This window comes from Oryx dammah, unplaced genomic scaffold, assembly GCF_014754425.2.
Source record: "Oryx dammah isolate SB20612 unplaced genomic scaffold, SCBI_Odam_1.1 HiC_scaffold_2, whole genome shotgun sequence".
In the NCBI taxonomy this organism is placed as follows: domain Eukaryota; kingdom Metazoa; phylum Chordata; class Mammalia; order Artiodactyla; family Bovidae; genus Oryx; species Oryx dammah.
The window spans coordinates 68,994,067-69,017,009 of NW_024070186.1; the positions used below are offsets into that span (position 1 = coordinate 68,994,067).

The window sequence follows — 22,943 nt, forward strand, 5'->3', positions numbered from 1 at the left end:
GGCGCGGAGGTGCCTGCAGGGGGCGCGGGCCGCCAGGCCGCCCCGGGGGCTGGAGGCCGGTGGTCCCTCCTAGCCCGGGAGCGAGGCGAGGCCAAGCCGCTCGCTCCCCTGCCCCCACTCTCACCTCGTCACCTCCCCGCCCTCTCGGCGGGCCTGAGGCGTGCGGCGCAGGCGCGAAGCGCGGCGGTGAGTGTGGCCGCGGAGCCTGGGCCCGGGGCCTCGCAGGCTGGGCGTAGGGCGCGCGGGGAGGGAGTGGGGCCGGCCCGGCGGAGCGCCGGGGAGCTCGAGGGCCAGAGCGGCGCCGCCCGCCGCCGTGCGCCTGCGGGCAGGGCTGCGCTCCCCCTCCGCCTGCGCTCGGGCGTCTCGGCCGCCGCCTCGCAGCTGTGCCTGGGCTGGCCAGGCGGGCCCCGGGGACTGGTGAGTGTGAGGGCGGAGCGGCCCGGGCGCCGGACTGCTGCAAGGGCTGCGGGCGTGCGGGCGCAGCTTCCTGCGGGAGAGGGCAGGGAAGACCGGATGGCGCCTTTAAAACTGAAACCCTGCCTTCGTTTTCTGGCGGGATGGCGCGCCCCTCCCCCATCCCGAAGGCAGTTCCACCCCCTGCGGAGGGCACCTCGCCCCGGCTGGCCTCGGTCCCCCGCTGCTTTTTTTCCGAGTGGTGCCTTTGGGGTCGGGACTTGCGACTCCTGGCTAGTCGCCGGGCCCGAATGGGGCCAGTACGTGGCGCGCGGGTGGAGAAGCCGGGTCCCGACGGCTCCTGCGCGGCCTCTCTGGGCCCCGGGCCCCTATCCGTGCCACGCTGGCTCTCAGGCCTTGCCGGCTGGCATGGTGACCCTCCGGCGGCGCATCCTTTGCCCGCGCCGGGAGTCACAACCTTCAGGCTCTTAAGCCCCCAGCCAGTATAGTCTAAGGCACTCATTAGGGTACTTCGAACCCATTTTGGTTTTGTTTTTCAGTACAATCTAGAGACAAGAGTGCTTTGAGGCAGTTTATCTGTAAGCAAAGAGATAAAGCAAACACTGACACTAAATGGGACGTGTGGTGGGTTCTAAAGTTTCCTGCAGCATTTTTGTTTTCTCCTGTCTTTCAAAATCTGGAAAAGATACACTTGTTTCAAAATGAGGCTGGGGAACAACATGCTTCTAAAACTCTTTAGAACCAGCTTTTTATTGTAAATGTCTTATATATATTTACATTGCATGAAAGGTCTTAAAAAGATTGAACTCTGATACAAGTGCTGACTGCCGGTAGGAGTCTGCCAATCTGTATTGTGGTTTGTACTTAGACTTTCTTATTGTTGAAAAAGTGACAGCTGGAAAGATGATTACAAGTGTCTTCTAAGTTGCTGTTTTTTTTTTTTTAATGAGTGTTTTAGATGGCCTGGTTAGCTTTTTGTAAATTTAAAGTATGTATGAATCCCTTAGCATGAGAAAATGTCTACATGTCTATACTTTGGAATGTTTAGTCGCTAAGCCTTGTACAGCTCTTTTGCGACCCTATAGACTATAGCCCACCAGGCTCCTCTGTCCATGGAATTTCCCAGGCAAGAATACCGGAGTGGGTTGCCATTTACGTCTCCAGGGGATCTTCCCAACCCAGGGATCCAACCGATTTCTCTTGTGTCTCCTTCATTACAGGCAGATTCCTTACCACTGAGCTACCAGGGAAGACCATGTTAACAGTGTTTTTCTGGATGAATAGATTCTAAGTGATTTAATTATTTTTCTGATTTTACTACAGTGACATATTAATTTTATCTGTAGCTTTTTAAGTGAGGAAGAGGACTTTAGTGAAAAATTGCATGTTCAGAATCTTCCCATTAAGAGAGGAGGACTAGTGAGCAAATGTGTGTATGACATCCTTAGGTAAAAAGCCAGAGTTCATCAGGGCAGTTATACACAGAAAAGGCACATAAAAACATTTGCTGAAATGAAGGGTGGTTAGCATTTTTGGTCTTGAGTGGGCATTTTACCATCTTGCTTAAAGGAAGTCTGGTAAACTTTTGGATATTGTTCAGCCCTAGGTAGGAGTCAAACATTTCCTGATCAAGGTAATCCTGTTCTTTTCACCTGACAGTCTGAATCCTAGCCAGCTTGCAATATTAATTCTAATGCCATGCTTGGTTTCCATGCTTTTTTGAAAGTATTTGAAGTGTTTAAAATGCTCGGCTGACAGTTTTCAGTGTTCCGTCTGATACTTGTAAAACATTTAGAACGTGAAGTATAAAGCTTTCAGCTCTGTAAATTCTGTACAAAAGAAGTATTAGAAATAAGTCTTAAGATTTTAGTTAACTACATAAATATGGAAACAGCTGTTTATTTTTTTTTTAATGCACTTGATGGGGTGAGCTCAGGGAATGCTAATTTGTGTTGTTAGATGAGGCATTATACCTGTTGACACCATTTCTGCAAATATCATGGTTGTCAGTTTCTTTGAGTGATTCCCTCACCCTCCTCCCAGTTGGTGGCTGACTAAGGACTGGAAGCAAGATGTAACTTGCTGGTGACAGTGATTAGAAATGAAGATTTAATCACACAATTGTAAACCCAGAAGTCAGAAGGCACACTTTTTCATTACTGGCTCTTCTAATTAGTTGACTTCACTTTCAATGAATTTGTTTCCTCCTCAGTAAAATTGGAGTAGATTTGATAGTAGACCTTCTATCTACCTTACAGGATTGTTGTGAAAATCAAATAAAGAAAATTCTCAGTAAATTCAGCAGTACTTTATGTGTATGATTACATTGTGTATAGTGCTGATAATTTGTTACTGCTCAGTAGGTAAGTCGTATCCAACTCTTGTGACCCCATGGACTGTGTATTTCCCACCATTCTCCTCTGTCCATGGTATTTCCCAGGCAGGAATTCTGGAGTGGGTAGCTGTTTCCTTCTTCAGAGGCTCTTCCTGACCTAGGGATCAAACCTGAGTCTCCTGCACTGGGAGGCGGTTTCTTTACCACTGAACCTCCTAGGAAGTCCAATAATGATATACCCAGCACTTAATAAAGCAGCAAAAATTGTATGTGCATCTCAAGTTCCCTATTGCTAGAATTGAGATGAGAAATAACGATGCCAAGTTCTGTATCACCTTGGTAATAAGAAAAGAAGCTTATAAGTTCACAGAAAAAACTTTACAATGCATTTTTTCTCTGACATTTCTTATTTTCCCACTGCTATAGTAGAAAGAACACTAATCTGAAATGGAGGAGAGTTCTCATTCTAACATTATTAAGTCAGTTGGACTGATCACTTTATCTCCCTAAATAAAAGAGATTAAAAGCATAGACGTGAAAATCTTATGTTCAAGTTAGATCTCTGTTCAACCCTGTCACTTATTTACTATTCCCCTGACTTAAGTTTATGCCTTAATTTCCTTATCAGTTGTTGTTTAGCCATCATTTTGTGTCAGACTCTGTGATGGCTCCTTTGTCCATGGAATTTTCCAGGCAAGAATACTGAAGTGTGTTGCCATTTCCTTTTCCAGGAGATCTTCCGGACCCATGGTCCCAACCTGTATCTCTTGCATCTTCTGCAGTGCAGGCAGATTGTTTACCACTGAGCCACCTGGTAAGCCCTCTTTATCAGTAACAACGGATAGATAATAGTGATTTGGAGAGTGTGTTACAGATTTTTCTAATCATAGGTTTAAATAAAAAAGTATGTTCACAGCCTAGTACATAATTGGTGCCCAATAAATGATCATCATTATTCTTCTATTAATAATCTATAAGGAGGATTTAAACAGTTTAAAATCTGTAATTTGGGAATTCCCTGGTGGTCCAGTGATTAGAACTCTGTGCTTCCACAACGGGGGGCACGTGTTCTATCCTTGATCAGGGAATCACGATCCCACAAGCCACCCCAGTGCAGCCAAAAAAGAGACAAAAAAAAGCCTGTACTAATTTGTTAGCTTTCATTATATTGGCTTTCATTGTGACTGAATAAATTAATGGCAGGAGAAGGAGGTTCAATCCCTGGGTGGGGAAGATCCCCTGGAGTGGGAAATTGCAATCTACTCCAGTATTTTTCTCTGGAAAATCTCATGGACAGAGGAGCCTAGCACACTACAGTCCATGGGGTTTCAAGAGGTTGGACCCAACTGAGCACACACAAATAAATTAATGAGATTTATATTCCTGTGTATTTATTTGTGTTCCTTTTTTGGTGTTAAGATAGCTTTAGAAGGTAAATTCACTTCAAAGAAATATGACACATTCATATATAGTCACATATTTATCAGTTTATACAAGTTTTAGTACTTAATGCAGTGTGTATTCAAAAAAATATTGTACTTGAGTTAATTCTGTATAGCTTTCCAGTAAACTAACATCCAGTACCTTCAGTCTCAGAAATGAACTACATTTTTGCTCATAACACTTTTGTCCTGTTTTTCCTACAGGCATATTTCACCATCTTTGAAAACTTCCCTATAATTCAGTTTTCCCCACTCCAGTATTAAGAATTACACCAAGTAAGTGGAATGTGGTAAAACTAGTTAGTCAATTTTATAACAGTCTATGGATATTTATTCAATAGCTGCCACATCTCTTTTGTTCTCAATAGAATGTTGAGTGTGACCTCATGAGTAAGAAAAGGATTTTTTTCTTGAAAATTATATTCTGAGCCTCTGAATGATGAGGGTGATTCCCGCCCCGCCCCCCCCGAAGCCAGAGGATTAATACAAATTTGTGACTATTTTTTTTGAAGGGGATGTGTGGCTTCAGTATTCTTGCCTTGAGAACCCCATGAACAGCATGAAAAGGCAAAAAGATAGGACACTGAAAGATGAACTCCCCAGGTTGGTAGGTGCCCAATATGCTCGTGATCAGTGGAGAAATAACTCCAGAAAGAATGAAGGAATGCAGCCAAAGCAAAAACAACACCCAGTTGTGGATGGGACTGGTGATAGAAGCAAGGCTCAATGTTGTAAAGAGCAATATTGCATTGGCACCTGGAAAGTTAGGTCCATGAATCAAGGCAAATTGGAAGTGGTCAAACAGGAGATGGCAAGAGTGAACATCGACATTCTAGGGATCAGTGAACTAAGATGGACTGGAATGGGTGAATTTAACTCAGGTGACCATTATATCTACTACTGTGGGCAAGAATCCCTTAGAAGAAATGCAATAGCCATCATGGTCAACAAAAGAGTCTGAAATGTAGTACTTGGATGCAATCTCAAAAATGACAGAATGATCTCTGTTCATTTCCAAGGCAAACCATTCAATATCATGGTAATCCAAGCCTATGCCCCAACCAGTAACGCTGAAGAAGCTGAAGTTGAACAGTTCTATGAAGACCTACAAGACCTTTTAGAACTAACACCCAAAAAAGATGTCCTTTTCATTATAGGGGACTGGAATGCAAAAGTAGGAAGTCAAGAAATACTTGGAGTAACAGGCAAATTTGGTCTTGGAGTACAGAATGAAACAGGACAAAGGCTAATAGAGTTCTGCCAAGAGAATGCACTGATCATAGCAAACAACTTCTTCCAACAATACAAGAGAAGACTCTATACATGGGCATCACCAGATGGTCAACACTGAAATCAGATTGATTATATTCTTTGCAGCCAAAGGTGGAGAATCTCTATACAGTCAGCAAAAGCCAGACCGGGAGCTGACTGTGGCTCAGATCATGAAGGCCTTATTGCCAAATTCAGACTGAAATTGAAGAAAGTGGAGAAAACCATTACACCATTCAGGTATGACCTAAATCAAATCCCTTATGACTATACAATGGAAGTGAGAAACAGATTTAAGGGACTAGATCTGACAGACAGAGTGCCTGATGAACTATGGATGGAGATTCATGGCATTGTACAGGATACAGGGATCAAGACCAACTCCAAGAAAAAGAAATGCAAAAAAGCAAAATGGCTGTCTGAGGAGGCCTTACAAATAGCTGTGAATAGAAGGGAAGCAAAAAGCAAAGGAGAAAAGGAAAGATATACCCATTTGAATGCAGAGTTCCAAAGAATAGCAAGGAGAGATAAGAAAGCCTTCCTCAGCCATCAGTGCAAAGAAATAGAGGAAAACAATAGAATGGGAAAGACTAGAGATCTCTTCAAGAAAATTAGAGATACCAAGGGAACATTTCATGCAAAGGTGGGCTCAATAAAGGGTAGAAATGGTAGGGACCTAACAAAAGCAGAAGATATTAAGAAGTGGCAAGAATACACAGAAGAACTGTACAAAAAAGATCTTCACGACCCAGATAATCACGATGGTGTGATCACTCACCTAGAGCCAGACATCCTGGAATGTGAAGTCAAGTGGGCCTTAGAAAGCATCACTATGAACAAAGCTAGTGGAGGTGATGGAATTCCAGTGGAGCTATTTCAAATCCTGAAAGATGATGCTGTCAAAGTGCTGCACTCAGTATGCCAGCAAATTTGGAAAACTCAGCAGTGGCCACAGGACTGGCAAAGATCAGTTTTCATTCCAATCCCTCAGAAAGGCAGTGCTAAAGGATGCACAAACTACCGCACAATTGCATCATCTCACATGCTGGTAAAGTAATGCTCAAAATTCTCCAAGCCAGACTTCAGCAAAGGTGAACTGGAACTTCCAGGTGTTCATTCTGGTTTTAGAAAAGGCAGAGGAACCAGAGAGCAAATTGCCAACATCTGTTGGATCATCGAAAAAGCAACAGAATTCCAGAAAAACATCTATTTCTGCTTTATTGACTATGCCAAAGCCTTTGACTGTGTGGATCACAATCAACTGTGGAAAATTCTGAAAGAGATGGGAATACCAGACCACCTGACCTGCCTCGTGAGAAACCTATATGCAGGTCAGGAAGCAATGGTTAGAACGGGACATGGAACAGACTGGTTCCAAATAGGAAAAGGAGTAGGTCAAGGCTGTGTATTGTCACCCTGCTTATTTAACTTCTATGCAGAGTACATCATGAAAAACGCTGGGCTGGAGGAAGCACAAGCTGGAATCAAGATTGCCAGGAGAAGTATCAGCAACCTCAGATATGCAGATGACACCACTCTTATGGCAGAAAGTGAAGAGGAAATAAGGAGCCTCTTGATGAAAGTGAAAGAGGAAAGTGAAACAGTTGGCTTAAAGCTCAGTATTCAGAAATCTAAGATCATGGCATCCGGTCCCATCACTTCATGGCAAGTAGTTGGGGAAACAGTGTCAGACTTTATTTTTTAGGGCTCCAAAATCACTGCAGATGGTGATTACAGCCATGGAATTAAAAGACACTCCTTGGAAGGAAACTTACGACCAACCTAGACAGCATATTGAAAAGAAGAGACATTACTGTGTCAACAAAGGTCCTTTTAGTCAAGGCTATGGTTTTTCCTGTGGTCATGTATGGATGTGAGAGTTGGACTGTGAAGAAAGCTGAGCGCTGAAGAATTGATGCGTTTGAACTGTGGTGCTGGAGAAGACTCTTGAGAGTCCCTTGGACTGCAAGGAGATCCAACCAGTCCATTCTGAAGGAGATCAGTCCCAGGTGTTCATTGGTAGTTCTGATGTTGAAGCTGAAACTCCAGTACTTTGACCACCTGATGCAAAGAATTGACTCATTTGAAAAGACCCTGACGCTGGGAAAGATTGAGGGTAGGAGGAGAAGGGGACAACAGAGGATGAGATGGTTGGATGGCATCACTGACTCAACGGACATGGGTTTGGGTGGACTCCGGGAGTTGGTGATGGATAGGGAGGCCTGGCGTGCTGCAGTTCATGGTGTTGCAAAGAGTCGGACATAACTGAACTGAACTGTGGCTTCAAAACTGTCAAAATATTCCCAACTGTAAGAAATATACCGATAAAACTCTTTTTTTGGTGCCATATGTACAGTTTTTCTTTTATAGAAAATAAGCATTCAGTTCAGTTCAGTTGCTCAGTCGTGTCCGACTCTTTGCGACGCCATGAATCACAGCACGCCAGGCTTCCCTGTCCATTACCAACTCCCAGAGTTCACATCAGACTCATGTCCATCGAGTCGGTGATGCCATCCAGCCATCTCATCCTCCGTCGTCCCTTTTTCCTCCTGCCCTCAATCGCTCCCAGCATCAGAGTCTTTTCCGATGAGTCAGTTCTTCGCATGAGGTGGCCAAAGTACTGGAGTTTCAGCTTTAGCATCATTCCTTCCGAAGAACATCCAAGGCTGATCTCCTTTAGAATGGACTGGTTGGATCTCCTTGCGGCTTATGTAACTATTCAGTTTTCACAATTACATCAACATTTGAAAAGTTCTCAACCTTAGGAAAAAAGAAAACAGAACACAGCCTTTAAACTTGATCAGAAAAGTAAATATAAAATATAAGCAGGATTGTTTAACATTTCTCTCTTGAAGTTGATTTTTATGTGATCCACATATTTCCTATCGCCAGCCATTTTTTTTATTAGAAGAAATTTTCATAACAATATTAACACTTGTTATTTGTGATATATTTGTTAAATTTTTCCATTTTTTAGATTAAAAAGATATGAATGAATATCCTAAAAAAAGAAAAAGGAAGACTTTACATCCTTCTCGTTATTCAGGTCAGTGTACGATTAAATTATTTAAAAGTTAGGCCATGTTTAATTCCCCTGCAATTGTGTTTCCATCCATTTTCTCATAAATGATCTGATTAGAGTTAAATATCTGGGTTAACTTTTAGCTAAGAGGAAATTTTAAGTAAAATTCTCTGAAAATATATTTCTCAATATCTGTTGTATGCTAGGCATACATCAAAATTTCACAGAATTTATTTTAATTCTCACAACTTCATAGTTTATAGATATTTAAGATTAGATATCCAAGTTACATACTTACATAGCATAATTGAGATTTGCCTGTGTTTCCCAAGCTTGTGCTTAAGTCTTAATAATAACCTTGATGGAAGTAATTTTGCATCATTGGAAAAAAACTTGATCCTGTACATTATTTTCAGAAATGTTGTAAGTTTCATTTTGATTATGCAATTTTAGATCTTTTCTTTGAGTATGGCTCTATCTTGGCAAATAAGAGGTCTTGACCTCTTATGTTATGCACATGTATACTTGGGACAGTCTCAGGTATACCTGTTAACCAACCCAGCCTACTTGTTTTTCATATCTGTGGAAATTAAACCTGGTCTACCTAACTGGCCCTTCCGAGGCAAGAGTTGAAATGACTTCAGAAGCCCTAACTGGTCCTCAGACCTTCCTCTGTGTATTATGCTTTCTCTGCAGTACATGGCAGATCTGCTGGGTAGTTAATTCAGTGTTTTTTGCAATTAACACATTTATTGTATATTCATATTTTGTGGGACTCATGACCATGGGAATTATATCTTAGTGTGTTTCAAAGTATTATATTTTAAATTGTATAATTTATGGTTCTTTCAAAGCTCAAAGTTAATCTGAATTATGAAAGCCTTCCGAATTGAGGGAAATATTAATACTTTATTACCAATACTATGAAAATTTATTTATGTTGGATAAAGAGATGGTTGTCATTAGATGTTTATGTGTTCGGTGTGCTTGAAAATTTTTAAATTTTGTTTATGTTCAGATTCCTCTGGAATAAGCAGAATTGCAGATGGATTCAATGGAATTTTTTCTGATCATTGTTACAGTGTTTGTTCTATGAGACAACCAGACTTAAAATATTTTGACAACAAAGGTATCTTTAAATTTTCCAAAATACTTTCATTCAAATTGCTTTTATAATTTTTCATTTCCTATTTGAAAATGTGGGTGAAAGTAATGATTTCAAAATGAGCAAGTATCTAAACTTGTTTTAAGAAAACAAGAGACTTTTGGGTAAGTGAATTTTAATTTTTAATATTATTTCAAACATATACATCAAAAACAGATCCTCCTCTATCAGTTTTAGTCAGCTAGGAATTCGTGGCGAAGCAGGAGTGACCCCGAGTTTTTAGTATTTATGATGAAAAGTTAAGAATAGTGGTATTTCAGGGAGTTCCCTGATGGTCCAGTGGTTAAGACGCTGTACTTCCACTGCAGGGGGTTCAGGTTTAATCCCTGGTTAGAGAACTAAGATCCTAGGTGCCGTGTAGAGTGGCAAAAAAAAAACCACACACAAAAAGAACAGTGTTACACACAGTTGTTCTGCTCAGCTGTACATTTCAGTTTGGAGGGCTAATGGAAGGAAAGAACGCAAGGTGAAGGATGTGGTCATTTAAAGAACATTCAGTCAGAGACATCAGTATGAGCTCATATTTGGCTTAATATAGACACAGTTACATACAGAAAGATTTATGGGATGTCAGTATATTTGTAGTAGTGCACATGCATGTATTTTTTGCTCTGTTAACTGAGAGTCTAACAGAAATGACATCCCAGTAGCAATGAGCACATCTCATGCCCTGATCCTGGTTTCTAATAACCATTTTCCAATAAAAAGAACGAGGGCTTCTTGGAGAAATGGCTGATTTTAGTTCTGGAGCAGGAAACCTAAAAGATGAGCCTGGAGCATTTTGTTGTGCCAGAAAATAAGAAAGTACTCAACATATAGAGTCATTCAGTACAAGTATGCCAAAGGAGCATAAGGAGCCAACTAAAAGAGCTCCCAGTAGCCAAAGCTGAAACAGTTTGAGAGGGGGAGAAGTTGAACTATAATCCAAAGTATAAAATAAATATCCATGAGTCCATAGTGATATAAATAAATGATAGAATAAATAAATAAGGCATAAGAAACAAATCTGTACAGAGGAACTCCAGATTATTTACGTAGGTAATGCTCCCTCAGGGAGGTGAAGCATAACTTTCCACTCCTTAAGTACAGACTGCGCTCAGTAACTTAGTTCCAAACTGTAGAGTATGGAAAGTAAAAGAGTGACTTTACAGTGGAGAAACCTGATAAAGCCCCAGGTTATCAAGTTCAATGTCAGCAGTCATAATAATGATAATAGTTTATACTCTCTATATGATGTGATTTTTAAAACAAAGCAGTTTGCCTCTGTGTTTACCTTCAAATAATCCATAAGGGAAAGAGAAGTCGCTCAGTCGTGTCCAACTCTGCGACCCCATGGAATTTAGCCCACCAGGCTCCTCCATGGAATTTTCTAGGCAAGAGTACTGGAGTGGGTTGCCATTTCCTTCTCCAGGGGATCTTCCCAACCCAGGGATCAAACTCGGGTCTCCCGCATTTCGGGCAGACGCTTTACCATGAGCTATCCCAGTCTAATGAAAAAGCAAAGTTAATTGGTGAGGCATCCTGCAAAATACCTGACCAGTCTCCTTAGGATTGTCATGGTCATCAAAAGCAAGGGAAGTCTGAGAAACTGCCACAGCTAGCAGTAGCCTAGAGATATGACAAATAAATGTTATGTATCCTGGATGGGACCTTGGAACAGAAAAAGGATATTAGATAAAGACTAAGGAAATCTGGATGAAGTATGGACTTTAGTTAATGATAGCTTACCAGCATTTGGTCATTGTTACAACAAACAATGTAAGATGTTAATAATGGAGAAACTGAATGCGTGATACATGGGAATTATCTGTATTGCCTTCTTATTTATTTATTTTTTTTGGTAAATTTGAAACTTCTGAAAAATACAATCTTTTTTAAAAAGACATGATGTTGAAGCCCAGTTTTCTCTAGTGACTGGCATTTCAGTTTATCCATGTAATGTTTAATGTTCTGATTGATATAAATAATAGGTATTTTTCCAAATTCTTTTTTACAGATGATGATTCTGATACAGAGACATCAAATGAATTGCCAAAATTTACAGATGGAATCAAAGCCAGAAACAGAAATCAAAACTACTTGGTTCCCAGTCCTGTGCTTAGAATTCTAGACCACACTGCCTTTCCTACAGGTAAGAGAAACTAATAGCATCTGCACATTTTGTATAGTTCAGTGAAAAAAATAATAAGTAAAATAAATTTTTTTGCCAATTACTATTTAATAGGTCTTATTTAGTAATAATAATAATAGTCTTGCTTTGTTTTTCAGAAAAATCTGCTGATATTGAAATTTGTGATGAAGACTGTGACTCCCCTGAATCAGTCCACCAGCAAACCCAAGAGGAGAGTCCCATAGAAGTTCACACTGCTGAAGATGTTCCAATTGCCGCAGAAGTGCATGCAATTTCTGAAGACTATGATATAGAGACAGAAAACAATTCCTCTGAGAGTCTCCAAGACCAAACTGATGAGGAGCCACCAGCTAAACTTTGCAAAATTGTTGACAAGAGCCAAGCTTTGAATGTGACTGCCCAGCAGAAATGGCCTTTACTGAGAGCTAACAGCAGTGGCCTCTATAAATGTGAACTTTGTGAGTTCAACAGCAAATATTTTTCTGATTTAAAGCAGCATATGATCTTGAAGCACAAGCGTACTGATTCAAATGTGTGTCGAGTATGCAAAGAGAGTTTCTCTACCAACATGCTTCTGATTGAACATGCCAAACTCCATGAAGAGGACCCCTACATATGTAAATACTGTGATTATAAGACCGTAATTTTTGAGAACCTCAGCCAGCACATTGCAGACACCCATTTTAGTGATCACCTTTATTGGTGTGAGCAATGTGATGTACAGTTCTCCTCAAGCAGTGAACTCTACCTACATTTCCAGGAGCACAGCTGTGATGAACAGTACTTGTGTCAGTTCTGTGAACATGAAACGAATGATCCAGAAGACTTGCATAGCCATGTGGTAAATGAGCATGCATGTAAATTAATAGAGTTAAGTGATAAGTATAACAATGGAGAACATGGACAGTATAGCCTCTTAAGCAAAATCACATTTGACAAATGTAAAAACTTTTTTGTTTGTCAAGTATGTGGGTTTCGGAGTAGACTTCATACAAATGTTAACAGACATGTTGCCATTGAACATACTAAAATTTTTCCTCATGTTTGTGATGACTGTGGGAAAGGCTTCTCAAGTATGCTAGAATATTGCAAACATTTAAATTCACATTTATCTGAAGGGATTTATTTATGTCAGTACTGTGAATATTCAACAGGACAGATTGAAGATCTTAAAATTCATCTAGATTTCAAGCATTCGGCTGATTTACCTCATAAATGTAGTGACTGCTTGATGAGGTTTGGAAATGAAAGGGAATTAATAAGTCACCTTCCAGTCCATGAAACAACTTGATTGTTCTCCTTTAACTTCCATAATGTTGATGTGACATAATAAATTCAACTATTTTGAAAATGTTAAAATGGATGATTTTAAACACAACTTGTGAGAATTGTCTTTAAGAAGATCTTTTTAATTGCCAGTTTTCTTGGCATTGCTGCCTTTTCAGTATATAGTTGTATCCTAAATGTGATATTTTCAATGCATTTGTGGTTTTAACCACTTTTGGTAACTGTCATTGTGTTTCTTGCATGTGCTCTGATTTTATGAGTTGATAGGAAATATACACTAAAGAAACTATAGTTTTCCTTCCATAAATACAGGTGTTACAAACTTTTTCTTCTTTAAACTCAAAACAAGATCAGTCTTTCACGGATGAAGTCATTAAAGTACTGCACTGCCAGAGCTAAAGTGCACCATAATGCACAATTAAGCCCACTGATACTGCCGTTGAGAAGATCCAGACCCTGCTTCTGCATTCCCCAATGGTTCCTATCCCCAAGACAGTCAGTGCTCTCCATCTGTGTGAGTCTTTCAGTGACACTAGGAGCCCCGTGTTACGGTAAGAGGGAAAGATCTGATTTTCTCTGCAATCCTTTTTTTTTGTAATCTGTATTTTAGCTCCTATCCATGTGCTAAATAATCTTAGATGGGGAGGAACTGATAAAGGGGTTAAATGATAAAGGAACATTTCATAACTCATTTATAAATGAAACAGGTCATTTGTAATCTGTTCATTTTCAGTTATGCAACTGCAAAAGTCATGCCTGAACTTCTGATACCAAATCATTTATTTTCTGAGAAAACCCACTGAAGTATTAAAATAGAAATAGGAAGGTATGAGAGGTTGGGGTTGCTGTTATGAGAAGGTATAAATTACTTTTGATAATGGTAAATCAGTCTTAGCATCTATTTTCTGTGGCTGCCATAACAAATTATCACAAACTGAGCGGCTTAAAAAGTAGAAGTCTATTGTCTCACAGTTACAGAGGCTAGAAATTCAAAACTGAAGTGTTAGCATAGGTGGTTCCTTCCGAGAGCTGGAAGGAAGAGTCTGTTCCCGGCTACTCTCCTTGACCTGTATGTGGTCATCTTCATGTTCACATGGTCTCCCTGTGCCCAAGTCTGTCCCCCGTTCACAGGGAATCAAGCAGACATTGGATTAAGGCCTACCTTGCCAAGCTTATTTTAACCTAACAAAGACACTATCCCTAAATAAGGTCGTATTCCATTACTTCAACATATGAACTGGGGAGACTGAGGGAGACACAGCCACCACACTTCAGTAACCGCTTCTTAAATAGTATCAAGAAGATGGTATTTTGTGCATCCCTGCTGCTAGCAAACTCTGTCACTCAGGAATATTAATATAGTTGAAAAGACTGGTTTATGACCTATGGTTTTCCCACCTTGAGACCCATGGGAGTTTAGTCTGTTTTGTAAATAGTGACCGCAATAAGTTTTTCAAAACCATTTTTATTTCCACCCTTTTGTCATATATGCTTACTTGTATTCCTAGAAATCACCATTCCATCTGATTATACCATTCCAGGTAGGGCTGTCTGATACAAACGTTCCTTAGAAGACTTAAAATTGTAATTAAATTGGAAGAAAACCTTAGAAGCCATCTGATCTACATCCTCTTGTTTTCTGTGTTTCTTATAGAAACAGGTTATTATTAGGCCGAGGTCACAAAACCAGTTAGAGCAGACAGGAGTGGAATCCAAGTTATTTGGCTTCCAGTCTAGTGATGTTTCCATTACACCATGTTATAAAAATCTGAGCTTTGTCCTTGGGATATTTTTCATGACTATTTATCCTAGCCAAGAATTGCCTTCTTGGTAATTCAGTTTTTATACTTTTCCAATATCCATTCAGCTTCAGGAATTTGATTTTCAGAAAACAAACCTTAAGTAATGGTTTGTTTTTATTTTCTAATTGTGTATCTTACAGCATTACATTTTTGGTCAGGCATTAGTAATCAAATTAGAGATTGTAATGGAACAACTCAAGAGGCATTAAATCCAAGTTTTAGAACCGTATAATTTGGTGTTTTTTTTTGATGAATCTGCAGCTTGAGGCCACATTTTACTGCCAGTTTGTCCAATAAAATCTTTTTGCTTTGACTCAGCTTTCAAATAAGCCTATGAGTGACCATTAAATTGCTGTGGTAGCAAGTCTATATTTTTAGTTTAATGAACTTCTTTGGAAAAACAAACTTACCTGAAAAAATTTTCTAACTGCTTGTGGATTTTTTCTACTCAAATTCCACTGTACTCTTGTGACTCGAGAATACATAACAATACACAATAGAATTATTGCCAGCAGTGAACAACAGTGATGGATCTTTTGGTTTTTTCCTTTCATCTTCACCTTGAAATGAGTGTTGTTTGAAAATGGTTGTGTGGTACTCAAAAGCCTCTCTTCCTGCTTGTAAATCTGCCAGTTTTCGCCTTTTAAATCACCTTTCTTGGGTTCCTCTGAATATGTGTCATCACATACTAACCAGTGTCTTCTTTTCACAGGGTCCACAGCTTGTTAGGTGATTGCTGAATTACTCGCAGGTGTAGCACATACATTTCCTGGGGGGGTTTTCCCCCTAGTAAACGAACAATATTCCTAATTTTTCAATCTGATTTTCAAAGCGTTGAATTAATTCATGGCACTTTACAGTTTATCTTAGTTTGTTTTCTCAGTCTTACTACCTTTTACAAGCAGGTTAATAGATTCCCCAAACTACTGTGATTAATTTTTAATGGAATTCTGATGACTTAAAAGTACTGAAGTGACATAATTTGAAAAAGCTAATAAAAATCAACCAGCCACAATCCTCCTGGGAAGCAGGTTGACTTAAAATAATCAATCCTACTTACTTAACTGAAAATAAATAGTTAACGATTAACTGTAAATCCCAACAGAGAAGCAAATTTGGTTAGTCAGTTTTACACTACAATTAACAGTCTCAGCCTTATAAATTAAAAATGAACTTTTGAAGATACAGTCTTTTGTAACTTTCAGTTCTAATGACTGAAGATACAGAGTATCTATTACAATTTCTATTCATGGCATTGTGTTTATGAATTTTAAATATACCTTGTATTGGTTTAGCTTTCCATAAATTAATATCTGAAGACAACATTCAAATCTAAGAGAAAGAAATGTGTACATTTATGGTGTAAAATATAAATACACAAAGCTTAAAGTTGTCACGTAATTTACATGTTTATATGAAATTACATGCTCAATTTACAAGTTTAAAAAAATTTTAATGGTGTTTGCTCTATACTGATTTGAAAATAATTTTCTATACAAAGATTTTCCATATTAAAGCATCACCACGACTTCCTAAGTTCATCCTCTTTAATAACCTTGATATTAAACTAGTAACTCCCTGAACCTAAAATAAATCACATTTGTGAAAAGTAATTTCTTTATTGTAAAAAGAAACATTGCTAAATAGGAATATTGTATTATCTACTGGTTTTATTCACATATTTTTTTTTTAATGACTTTAAATTCTTTTTTTTAAAGAATTTTTGTTGTTATAACTATTAAGTTTATTGTTGTTTGAGGTTTAAATAGGCAGACAGATATGACCTGGAAAATCTTTTTTTTTTTTTGCTGCTAAAAATATTGAACTGAATGAATAATACATTGAAAATTTTAATGAAAAATATATTTTGAATAAAAACTCAATGTTTTCTGGTTTTTAATATCTAGTGTCTGCTACTGAAAAACATTACAGATGAAATAGTTGGTACTTTTGCACTTATTCTTCAGAGTAAGCTAAGATTAGAAATTGGAATCAAATGAAAATAACACAGAAGCATCATTTCTGGTGGGTGATGGGGTTGTTTTTTGTTTTGTTTGGGGGAGGGGTGTTAGTTTTTGTTTTTGATCATCTGCCTAAAGACCATTTACCATGATTTTGGTTGGCTGAAATATGAAAGTATTGAATTCTTTCTTCTTGCCTACCTTGCACATTTTATTTAGGGTTATCACTTCTCTGCTATAACCTTATGTTTCTGAAATGTATTGCTCAAGCTATATTCTATGACTGATTACCCTTCTTTTTGCAACCCTTTCTCACCTCATTTGGATTTTCAGAAAGTCTCAAGAGAGTAAAATTTTCCCACTTAGCAAGGAGAGAGTGGATGTCTTAATTCTTCTTTCTCTCTGTTCTCCAATCTGTTAAAATAACTTACTCCTTTCATAGCATATACCTCATCACTCACTTCTACACCCTGTAAATATTTTATAATTTCCTGTCTAACAGAAGTAGTGAATTTGTAAGTTTTAATGTGTCTATTTTAGATTTTTAAGAAGCAGAATATCATGGCACTTTTCTTTCTGGCTGTGCTGCACTTGTGGAATCTTAATTCCCCAACCCGAGACTGAACCCAGGCCACAGTAGTGGAAGTGCTTAGTCCTAACCACTGAACCACCAGGGAGTTCCCTCATAGCACTTCTTTATGGTTATAAGATTATAGTTAATTGCATTCTTTATTGAACAACTAAATTGCTGAAGTAGAAAAACTAACACAGAATGACAGAATGTTAACTTGGAAGGAACCTCAGAAATCATCTAATCTAGACCCATAAAGCACATTACATAAAAATAATTGTATATAGTACATAATTTTATTTTATGGTTTTAAATTATATGTTGTAAAATGTAACATCAAATCTCATTCATGAATATTTTCACTTAGGACAGAACTGATTTTTTTAAGCAAACGTTTAAAGGAAAACATGAAGTAAATAATGATATATCGACATGGAAAAAAATAGGCAGGTAAAACATGGATGACAAATTTGAGAATACAAAATCCTTATCTAAACTTCTTATTTATAGCTCAAAAAATGGTTCTCTAACATCGTTAGTCGAATGCTTTTTAAGCTATAATAAATAAGACATAACTCTCTACCACTCTTCAAAGAATTTTAGAAAAAGTGAAAATGTATCCTGTTTTTTCAGTGAAATGTCATACCAGACAACTGAAGAGAGAAAATAATGTAATGGGGGGTACTAGGTCATTGGCATTAGACCTTATTTTCTAGTCCCTGTTAGCTAACCATAAATTGCGTGAGTAACCAAGGACAATGGATGTAATGTTACCAAGTTTTTCTTTCAACTCCTTAAAAACCTGTTTCACTACTAGTCTGTTTAACAACTATGGAATGTCTCTTCCCGAGCCATATGCATTTACCATACAGGGCAGGAAACTCTTCTCTGTCTTCGGAACTCCAGTTAAATATGAAGCTGGAGTGCCTTTTGTGTTTCTAACTGTTCACTTTCTATATAATGCTACCATAAACATTCTTGTATGTGTTAAGGTGTTTGGGAATTTTTTTTTTTTATCCCTTGGAGGGATGTGGGCTTTCTGTAAATATGTTTTGTATGCTTGTGATTAAATACGTCCAAAATATTATCCAGACTGGCTCAAGTTTATACACCCATCAGATGATCATGTTTCCCTGCATCCTTATAGACAATAAAGTGAATTGATTTTGGTAAATCTGAAGGGCATAAAGCAGTATGTTACTATTGTTTGAATTTGCATTGTTTAAGATTAGAAATGTCTCAATATGTTCATGAGACACTTTGGTTTCTCATTTCGTGAAGTGCTTCTGCATATGTCTTGTTTTTTTGTTTGTTTGTTTTTTCAGTGAAAACCCAATGACCTAACCACTGGACCACCAGGGAATTGCCCTTTGTCCACTTTTCTACTGGGTTTTCTGGTTACTTTTGAGAAGTTCTTTAAAATTTTTAATTATTGGTCCTTTGTTGATGATACACACTGCAAAGAATAGATTCCCAGATTGCCATCCATTGCTGATGTCTTTTGTTGAACACAAATCTTTACATTTCATGTGGATAGATCCATCACATTTTACCTTACAGGTTGTGCTTTCTACCACCTTGTTAGAAAGCACAACCTTGTGCTTTCTACAGTCTTGTTAACAAACTCCTCTGTAACCCCAAAGTCACAGAACTGTTTTCCTACATTTTCTCCTAGTAATGTTCTGGTTGTAACTTTTGTGTTTAGGTCTGAATTTCTCTGTGTGTAAGAATGATTCAAGTTTTTTGTTCATTCAAGTGAGCCAGTTTCTTCAGTACTATTTGTTAAATAATGCATTCTTCTCCCAGTGATTCATGACAACAATTTGATCATATATCACTCCCCATGGGCATAATTGGCATACAGATTTGTGTCTGTACTCATTATATTCCTAGCTGTTCCTGCAATAGTATCATATGTTTTAACAGTTACTTCAAACATTATAGCTTTCCAGTATGTCTTTTTTTAAATTGGAGTATGATTGCTTTACAATGTTGTTTCTGTTGTATAATAAAATGAATCAGCTCTATGTGTGCATATATCCCCTCCCTTTTGGATCTCACTCCCCAATCCCCATCCCATGTGTAAAATAAATAGCTAGTGGAAACTGCTATAAAGCACAGAAAGCTCAGTTGAGTACAGTATGTCTTAATATCAAGTAGTGTGCAGCTCAGTACAGTATGCCTCAATATCAGGTAGCGTGAATTTACTCTCTTTGCTCTTCTTTTGAGAATTGTTTTAGCTATTGGTGGACTTTTCCTTCTTCCATGTAAATTTAGAATCAGTTCCAAATTCCATCTAGAGTCTTGTTGGAATTGCATTATAATTATGATCATTTTAGAGGGAATTGACATCATTATAGTGTTAAATCTTTGCTTTCATAAACATTGTATTTCTCTCCATTTACTTAGGTCTCTTTTAATGTTCTTTAAATTTTTTTCCATAAAGGTTGTATGCAGTTTTTGTTAAGTCAATAACTAGATTCTTTAGTTTTGGTTGCTTTGACATGCTTTCTTGTTTTCTAATTGGTTACTGCATGTTTATAGGAAAGCTTCTGAATTTTGAAATATTGATTTTGCATATAGAAATGTTTGGGTTTTAATCTTTTTAGTTTTAATAGCTATCTTTTCTTAATTTTTAATGTAGATCATCATATAATTGTCATAAATTATATACTTGTTTCTTTACTCCTAGTCTGCACGTCCCAAATGGCTCTTTTTTTCTTATCACAGAATTTGTCAGTTCCTCCACTACCATAAACAGCAGGAATAGCATTAGCAGGCATTCCTTTTTTTGTTCCTAGCCTTAAGTGTAAGACTGCTCTAATCTCCCTGTCAAGTATATTTTCTGTAGGTTTTCATAAGTAGCCTTTAGCAGTTTTCTTAGTTTTGAAGACTTTTTATTGTAAGTAGGTTTAAACTTTAGCAGTGATTTTTTTCTATAGCTATTGAGATAAACATGGGCTTTCTCCTATAAATCTGCTAATATGAATTTCATTGGTTGATTTTCTAATATTGAATTATCTTTGTATTTCTATGAAAACTGTACCTGTAGAAAAAAATTTTAATACAATGTTGGATTCAGTTAGCTAATATTTCACATAGGATATTTGCCTCTATAGTCATACATGTGATTTTCTTTGCTTACACCTCCTATAAGTGGTATTAAGGTTATTCTAGTCTTATAAGTGAGTTGGGCTGAATTTTTCTCTTATTCTATGCTTTACAAAAACCTGTATGAGATAAGATTAATATTTTCTTGAAAGATTTAGTAAAGGGTTATCTCTAAAGTCATTTAGGCTGGTTTGTTTTTGGTATATATGGGAAATTGCCATTTCAATTTTTTGAATACTTACTAGTTTTTCATAAGTTTTTAAATAATTGAATTTTAGTTTTTGTTAATCTCTATATTTGTTTTATCTAGCTTTTATACTTAATTTTTTCTCCTTCTTTATGTTTACTCATGTGTTTTTTGCCTGAGTCTTCCATAATAAGAAAAATGATGGATTAAATTACTTATTATATGAAAACACTTATTTTTATAATCTATAACATGTAATGTCACTTTTATTTGAAATACAATAATTATATTAAACATGTAGTTGTTATTTGTAAAGTGATACTATTATGATTTTAAAAATTCAAATGATATAAATAAAGCAAAAGTTACCCTTGAGATTCCCTGTGTTCAAAACTGATTTTGAGTGATTTAGGATTTCACATCGGAGAAGGCAATGGCAACCCACTCCAGTACTCTTGCCTGGAAAATCTCATGGATGGAGGAGCCTGGTAGGCTGCGGTCCATGGGGTCGATAAGAGTTGGATATGACTGAGCGACTTCACGTTCACTTTCATGCATTGGAGAAGGAAATGGCAACCCAACACTGGCAATCCAGTGTTCTTGCCTAGAGAATCCCAGGGACGGGAGCCTGGTGGGCTGCCGTCTATGGGGTCGCAAGAGTCGGACATGACTGAAGTGACTTAGCAGCAGCAGCACGATTTCACATAGCTACTAACTGGCATAGTATAGATACGAACTAAGGTCTTCAGATTAAGTTACATGCTCTTTCATTAAAAGATTTCTTCTTCAATGTATATTTGTTGAATAAACATGAAGATCTCAGGATGATAACAGCTTTCTCCTTTCGCATGCTGGTTGATGCTTGAAATTCATCCTTAAAATTTCCTTCCTTTTTGCTTAATGCCTTAACATGATTTTAAATTATAGTACTTATTGGTCAGGGAAGTACAACAGAAGTCTTTTGATTTCAGAGTGTTTTGTGCTTTTAAATTCTTTATCTCTTTCCCTACCCTCCCTCTCTACACCATAAACAACATGTTTACATAACAGTATGCTAATTATTTCTGCTAGGAATCCTTAGAATTGTACTTCTATCAAAATTTGCTTTACAATAAAGACCAAGCATAGTCTCACTTCCATGTCAGCTGAGTTATAGTGTGTGTCAGTTAGGATTCAGAGGATAAGAAATTTATTGCAAGGAATTGAGGGCTGGCTAGGCAAATCCATAATATATAGGGGTAAATATATATCTATATATAGATATAAATATCTATAGACATAAATATATAGATATAGACATAAATAGACATATTTATATATAGACATAAATATATAGATATATATCCAAAATATATAGGGATACTACTACTACTAAGTCACTTCAGTCATATCCGACTCTGTGCGACCCCATAGACGGCAGCCCACCAGGCTCCCCTGTCCCTGGGATTCTCCAGGCAAGAACGTTGGAGTGGGTTGCGATTTCCTTCTCCAACGTATGAAAGTGAAAAGTGAAAGTGAAGTTGCTCAGTCATGTCCGACCCTCAGCGACCCCATGGACTGCAGCCTTCCAGGCTCCTCTGTCCATGGCATTTTCCAGGCAAAAGTCCTGGAGTGTGGTGCCATTGCCTTCTCCGATATACATATATATTTATATATACACATATAATGGAATATTACTCAGCCATAAGAATGAAATACTGTAATGCCATTTGTAGCAACTTAGGTGCACTTAGAGATTATACTAAGTGAAATAAGTCAGAGAAAGACAAATATCATATCACTTACATGTGAAAGCTTTAAAAAAATGATACAAATAAACTTATTTATAAAACAGACAATCACAGGCATAGAAAAAAAACTTATGGTTCCCAAAGGGGAAAAGAGCAGGGAGGAAGGGATAAATTAGAAGTTTTGGATAAGCAGATACAAACTATTAAAGAGATAAACAGAAATGTCCTATTGTATAGCACAGGGAGCTATATTCAGTAATTCAGTATCTTGTAATAAACTGTAATAGAAAAAATCTGAAAAAGGAATTGTATATGTATGTGTGTATATATATGTATGTGTGTATATATATGTATATACAACTGAATCACTTTGCTATACACCAGAAACTAACAAAACATCATACATCATTTAAACTTCAATTTGTTGACAAAAAAATAAGCTAAGAAGAAAAGAGAATTTAATCCATCCAAACTGAGGATTATAACCCAGGAAACAAATTCTCAGAAGCTCCAAGA

At 37.7% G+C, this 22,943-nt stretch overlaps 1 protein-coding gene and 1 non-coding gene across 5 annotated transcripts; both read left to right on the forward strand.

Moving 5' to 3' along the window:
* Positions 1 to 30: 30 nt before the first annotated feature.
* Positions 31 to 21,072, forward strand: ZNF639 (zinc finger protein 639). 4 transcript variants are annotated; one of them, XM_040251313.1, is made up of 6 exons: positions 31 to 186; positions 4,396 to 4,467; positions 8,438 to 8,506; positions 9,501 to 9,611; positions 11,644 to 11,778; positions 11,916 to 21,072. In XM_040251313.1, the coding sequence occupies exons 3-6, from the start codon at positions 8,449 to 8,451 to the stop codon at positions 13,067 to 13,069; spliced, it is 1,458 nt and encodes a 485-aa protein (XP_040107247.1). In that variant the 5' UTR covers positions 31 to 186; positions 4,396 to 4,467; positions 8,438 to 8,448; the 3' UTR covers positions 13,070 to 21,072. The 4 variants fall into 4 exon arrangements, with proteins under 4 accessions (XP_040107247.1, XP_040107254.1, XP_040107239.1 ...); XM_040251320.1 differs by having other exon boundaries at positions 186 to 417; XM_040251305.1 differs by lacking the exon at positions 31 to 186 and adding an exon at positions 1,608 to 3,563.
* On the forward strand, positions 9,913 to 9,985 carry TRNAG-UCC. Its single transcript has one exon. It is a non-coding gene; the product is annotated as a tRNA-Gly (tRNA).
* Positions 21,073 to 22,943: the final 1,871 nt, after the last annotated feature.